Here is a 6591-nt window from a genome sequence, read left to right as displayed (position 1 = left end):
GAAAAACCAGACAGAGTGAATGAAGTCACTTTTACACTTTATTGTTTAAAGTTGTTACAAAAACGTGTTCGCTGGAAACATTCTTTGATTTTTGCCTTAATAAGCACGAAGAGACAGACGCCGGACAGAAGAGGAAGAAGAAGAGTGGGGGGGGGGTCAGGACGGACTGACGGGTGATGTGTTTGTGTAAAAACACAGAAGATAGAGAGAGAAGCCCTTACTCACACACATGAACAAAAAACAAGAGGAGACGAAACACTAGTTTTTATCTGTGAGGTTTCCTCAGAAGAGTTAGAAGTGTTTGTGTGTGTGTGTCTGTGTGTGTGTGTCTGTGTGTGTGTGTGTGTGTGTGTGTGTGTCTGTGTGTGTCACGGGTCATTGTTTTTCTCCCTGAGGTGAGTTAGTGTGTTGCAGTCCGAGCACTGAGGGATGAAAACGATCTGTGTGTGTGGAGAAGAACTGTGTGAATGGACAAACACACACAAACTGATCACACACAATCATCATGAACACATAAATTACAGTCACACACACACAGACAGACAGACAGACAGACAGACACACACACTCACCGACACAGACACACACACACACAGACAGACACACACTGATACCAGCAGGAGCTTTGTGCATATTAAAGACTTTTAAGAATTTAGAGGTGATAAAAACTGATCAATGAAAATGAATCACGTCGAGTGAAACACATCTGTAACATGCTAACACCACGTTAACCAGAGCAGCTGAGAGTTCTGTTGTTTTCCACTTCACAGAATTCATATGAATTAAACTGCAGGATTTCATTTCTCCACTTGAACCAGATTCATCTTTAATTTATCATCGTGTCAGGAAATCACTTCTACAGCTTCTGTAACAAATCAGTAAATCTGATTTCCATTTGTAAGAAGCGCTGATCTTTAACTTTCTGTGACGGTTATTGAAATACTGAAATAAAACAGATGAGGTGAACACGCGTCCGTCAGTTTAGTGACTTGAAGTGTTTGTGTTGAGCCTGAGTCAAACAGCGACACTCGTCTTTGTGTTTCGTTGCTCGACTGTTGTTTCACGTGAACGAAACAACAAATCATGGGTCAACCAGATGTTTCAGTTAATCTGAGCTTTTCAAAATAAAACGCCTCATTACTACTGACGCCGAGAATTTTTACAAAACTGCAAAACAGTCGTTGTTTTACTTCCTTTTTCTGTCGTGAGTTGTGATATGAGGGTCAGGTTATTGTGTGTGTGTGTGTGTGTGTGTGTGTGTGTGTGTGTGTGTGTGTGTGTGTGTGTTTAAAGACAGATGGCATGACAGCTCCCAAAAAGTGAAGCAAAATCATCATGATCGCCCCCTGGTGGCTGGCTGCAGTATAAACCCTGCCTCCTCCATGACGGCAGAACTAAATTAAAGGTCATAGTAAATGTTCAAACTGATCTTTATTTACAGTAACGTGTGTGTGTGTGTGTGTGTGTGTGTGTGTGTGTGTGTGTGTGTGTGTGTGTGTGTGTGTGTGACGTTAGCTACATAGCTGCTATCATGGCCGAGCTGTGATCAGTAAAAAAAAAAAATAAAATAAAAAAACTCACTCACCCACAGAAACGTTTCACTCGGACTTTAAAGGGAGGGAGCAGTCGTTCAGAAGACTCCCATAATGCTTCAGGAGGTTTCTGTTCCAAATCTATTGCTTTGAATGTGAGAAGGCCGTGGTGACGCCTGATGAGAGAGACGTGTAACTGGAGGGTTGACACACACACACACACACACAGACACACAGAGTGAGAGCACACACAGGAGGAGGGTGTGTATAAATACGACAAACAGATCTGAGAGGTCGACGAACCCCCAGAACACACCAAGAACTTTATATCTAACAACAGGCTGAAGTTTCAAATTAAAATGCTTAACAGTATCGACGTTATCTGACAGATAAAGAATGAAGCGACAGACCATAAATAAACATCTTTGTTTAAATTAGCTCTAAGAGATGTACACAGATGTATATTGCAACAATAAACATGAAAACCGTGCGTTTGTGAGACGGCTCGTTAGTTATTTCGATAAATACTGTTGTTAAAAGTTCTTTTTTCCGAGAAACAAACACAAAAAGTTTTACCCAGCAGAGTTTTCTTTGTTTGGTTTTTGTGTCTCTGGTTTCATGTGAAAATATAGAAATCTCTGTTGTCATTCATGTAAAAGTAATACAAAGGTCACTTAAAAATGAGAGAGAGACAAAAAAGTCCAGAAAAAAGTTTGTGTCTTAACCGTAGAGGAAAGAAAACAAATCCGAGGAGGTCCCTGTTTTCAACGTCCAAACTAAAACGCCCCTCCGCTCCGCGTCAGGAGAAGCTGCCGCCGCTAGTCGAGCGGCCCCTGGAAGATGAGTCTGGCGTAGCCCTGCTCGCCAGTCAGCTGTTGGGCACAGAAGGGGCAGGCGGCGTGGAAGGTGTGCGTGCCGTGCGGCAGTGGGATCTGACTCCAGAAGGCCGCCGTCTTCTCAGAGCAAACATGGCCGCAGGGATTGAAGGCGTGAGTGGGAGGGGCAGCGTCTACATAAAACCCCGCCTCGCAGCCCAGCCACAGCGGCACGTACGGCCCCTTCGTTCGGCACATTGGACACTCCCTGTGCCGGCCCTCCCGCCCCTCCCTCTCCATGCGGTGGTTGCCCCAGTTGTGGTAGCCGTGCACGTGGCCGCAGTGGAGGTAGACCCAGGGCTGCTTCTCGTCCGGCGTGTCCTTGCGACGCATCGAGGGGAAGGCCAGCGTGTTGAAGCCCACGGGACACTGAGGGCGGGCCGCGTTGATCTCCTGCCTCAGAGCCTCCAGGTGTTTGAGGGTGGGGGTGCGTGCCAGGCCCTCAGCTGTGCGCCATAGCAGCGTCGCACCGCAGAGGTCGATGAGCGAGCCGTCGACCAGCTCCTGACTCTCAGTGTCCACCTGAAACCCAGAGGAGCACAGAAGGTTAGAGATGAAACTGTGACACATGTAAATACAGCAGATCTGAGATGATGTTGTCAGCACCTGTGGATGGATTGTGTTTTAAATGTATTTATTTATTTATGGGGAAATGATTCATCGATTACTCAAACGTTTGGCTGGTTTTCTATCTTCCGGTTCAATCATTTCACAAATTCTTTTCAGCTCAGAATAATGACGCACGATAAAGTCAAGACTTCGGTTCATTTAGATTATTGTTCTGAATCGAGCTGTGAGGACCAACGTGGGATAGTCTCCACCCCTACAGGACCCGGACCAGAATAATCAGTTCAGAGAAAAGACAGATGCACAAAACAAGCGCTCCCTGCCTCTCACTGAGCTGTAGTACTCATCTGAGCACAGCAGGTGGCGCTGTAACTCCGGCCTTCCTGTTGTTTCTCAGGCAGTTGAGTGATGGAGGAAGGACGGAACAGCTGGAGGCAAGATGACATGAGTAAACTGAGAGAACAGGAGGGCGGTGCGGGGTCGGGGGGGTGACACTGGAACATTCATTGAACCACAGAGTTCAGTTTAACAGAATCAGACACTGAGGGAAACTCCAGGTTTAGATAAAGCAGAGGACGACAGTGTGGACGAAGACGGGATGATGAAAGGTCGACAGACTGAGGGAGGAGCAAGAAGGGACTCGACTCTTTAATAAAATGTTCAGATGAAAAGAGCTGCAGCCGCCAGGGTTTCTGATGAGGTCACTGTGAGTCTCTGGGCTAAATATGAACCATCGGCTGACGTGAAGCTTCTGGAGACATTTTGTGTTTTTTAACCTTCATGCATCCCAGGAAAGTTCACTGAGCACATGTGAGCTCATCCACATCTGCTCAGCTAGAATCGTCTCTCTGCCTTTTAGCCGACAAGCTGCTCGACTGTAAAAAAACGTGGACGACGTGTCTCCTCTTTGTCCTGTTGTAACAAGTAGAGGTAAAATATTCCAGATATGAGTAATATCTCATCTGGATACGATGGAGTAATAACCAGACTCCATTTTAATGAAGTCAGTGCTCACAGTCGATTCACACGCTCTCACCACTGACACTCAGTAATCATTGAATTAAACTACAGCCGCTCATCTATCAGCAAGAAGCACAAAGCTTTTATTAAACACAACAGGAGCTCAGAGATTTTACTCTTATAACATCCACAGCAAGTGTGTGTGTGTGTGTGTGTGTGTGTGTGTGTGTGTGTGTGTGTGTGTGCGTGTTGCACTGTAAGATATTCGTAAATTACACTGGCATCAGCCTTGTGTCAAACTGCACAAGGGCAACCAGCTGCCCTGCTGGTAAAACTGACGTCCACACACACGCAAATTAAAGCTGCACATGATTGATCTTCACCATCATCTCCGAAACATCCCTGGTCTTTACACGTTTATATTAAAATAAACTTGGTGACGGATGTTTTTGAAGAATTAGAGCAGAGGAGATTACAAACCTTAAAAAATCTGTCAGCAGCAGACCTCAGGTACTTATTAACACACATGCACACGAGTCGGCCTCGAGGGCTTTTTGGCAAACTTGCTGAGACGACTTTTTTCCCCCCCCATTCAATCAGGAAGTCCTTCAGATGTTCACCTTCACTAACGCAGGGCAGTTTCCCCATTTAGAGAGCTGTGTGTGTGCAAAGGCATTGAGGGGGGAGGGGCAGACAGTAAATTAGAAAGTTTCAGAGGTTCGACTCGATATAGAATCATATTATTACCTCCAGGACCAAATGTTTTCACCCACTGTCTCTTTATTGTTTATTGATCAGCAGGATTTTGCAGAAAAGAGCTGAACTGGTTTGCACTAAACGTGGTGGAGGGATGAGGACAGGACCAGGGATGTACTCAGTGATTTTTGGTGTGAGTCTCATTAAAGGGTCCATCAGGATCATTAAAAGTAAGATTCTTTAAGACAACCACAGTGTTTGTACCTGATCCAAGCAGCCACACACACACACACACACACACACACACACACACACACACACACACACACACACTGACGTGAGATTTAAAAATAAGGACGAGCATTTTATCAGACAGTTCCTCCTGGAACACATCCACGAAAAATGTCTCCTGTTAGATTTCAGATTTCTTCTTGAAGGAGAACACGTGCTGTGAGATTTACAGATTATATATATTTTTACATTTGCGCACAGTAATACTGTCTCCAGTGAACTAACTTGATCCTTCAGAATAAAAGACACCAGACTTCACTGAGTGTTCTTTTCTCAACAACGAAACCTCTTCATGCTCCATCACCGTACAACATGTGAGTTGGTGCTTTGCCGACAACCACGATCACCCGTCCTCTGCGGTGGGAGATACTGTGATGTGCACACACTCCGTTAACTCTTTGCTGGTAAAGGCCAGTCGGAGATAAGAAAGCTGTTAATTCGCTGGAGAGACTTGAAAACATGTGGGAGCCACGATAAGGACACAGATTAATGTTGTGGCTGCTGTGAGTTCAAGATGATGATGATGTGCGGGGAGAGGAAGAAAAAAAAAAAAATCACCAACAACATAAATCCAGCCGGACACACGCCACAGGTGGCCGCAGCGCCGCGATTGGCTGAGAGACTGACGTCGGCTGGAGGATCCTCTTACAAGGTCCCTGTAACACACAGCCCGTTACCAAGGAGATGGCACCCTGATAACCTTTGAGCGGTGTCAAGCTCTGACTGACCTCCCGCTGTATGTGTGTGAGTGTGAACATGAAGGGACGACTGAGAACGACAAATGACAAAGAGGTCTTTCTGTGGAAAAAGCAGCTTTGAACTTGTGGTTGTTCTAAAAATCAGGCGGACGCGGAAAACATCAACTCTTTTGAAGGTGAAGGTAAAACTCAAAATAATAAACACACCCGAGTCGATACGCTTCAGTTTTAAATGTGAATGACGCAGCACCAGTTATTTCCATGTGCATGTTCTCTCACCATCTTCCCCCGCTGCTGGGCTGAGCGCGTTTCTCGCAGGGTGAAGACGTTGCCGCAGACAGAGATCTCCCTCCAGACGCCCGGTTTGGAGTCCTGGGTGAAGCCGTTTCGAGGATGCATCACCAACACGCCGTTCGTGGTCAGCCCGTCCATTTGACTGTCAGCTGTCTTCCACTTAGCAGCTTTCTCCTGAAGGAAACAAAGATAAAGATAGACGGACGGACGTGAGCAGGATGAGGACGGGTCGAATAATCATCGTCCTGAATCTAATGTGAAACTGGTGTGTGTCACTCAGCCGACTCAGGACCTGGCACCCTTTATGCGCTCATCCACAAACGGGGGGTAGAGCCCAATACAAGAGGAAACGAGGTAAGTGGAAAGTTTGGCTGCAGTATTTTGTTGCTTAAATGTCCATGTGACATGTTATAGCTTGAAATATAATCATTTCAATTTTACTGCCAAGGAAAAATAAAGACTGAAGTTTGCTTCTGACATTAAACAACGAACAGATAAAAAAAATTAAATCAAACATTACTGAGTAGAGGAAACAGGCATTTATCTTTCAAATCACCACAAAACAAGCTTTTATCTCATTTTCCTCTTTCGGCTTTATTTGCTTGCGGCTCTGTTGTGGTTTGTTCCTTTTATCTTTCTGCCTTTCACTCTCTCGCTCGCCCACACGTGTCTGAGGCA

The 6591-nt window shown here is 45.6% G+C and overlaps 1 protein-coding gene across 3 annotated transcripts in view; it reads right to left on the bottom strand.

The window, feature by feature from the left end:
• Positions 1 to 25: 25 nt before the first annotated feature.
• peli1b (pellino E3 ubiquitin protein ligase 1b) overlaps positions 26 to 6591 on the bottom strand; it is a 31156-nt gene continuing 24590 nt past the window's right edge. For all 3 annotated transcript variants that reach the window (XM_069538773.1, XM_069538775.1, XM_069538774.1), the window contains exons 6-7: positions 5899 to 6087; positions 26 to 2929 (exon numbers count right to left, since the gene is read on the bottom strand). In XM_069538773.1, coding sequence (XP_069394874.1) covers positions 2351 to 2929; positions 5899 to 6087 — 768 coding nt within the window. In that variant the 3' untranslated portion in view covers positions 26 to 2350. The remainder of the gene's footprint in view (positions 2930 to 5898; positions 6088 to 6591) is intronic.

The sequence above is a fragment of the Paralichthys olivaceus genome, chromosome 14 (assembly GCF_024713975.1).
Source record: "Paralichthys olivaceus isolate ysfri-2021 chromosome 14, ASM2471397v2, whole genome shotgun sequence".
NCBI lineage: Eukaryota > Metazoa > Chordata > Actinopteri > Pleuronectiformes > Paralichthyidae > Paralichthys > Paralichthys olivaceus.
Note: the sequence above shows the minus strand (reverse complement) of the source record. Positions and strands in the feature narration are given on the sequence as shown.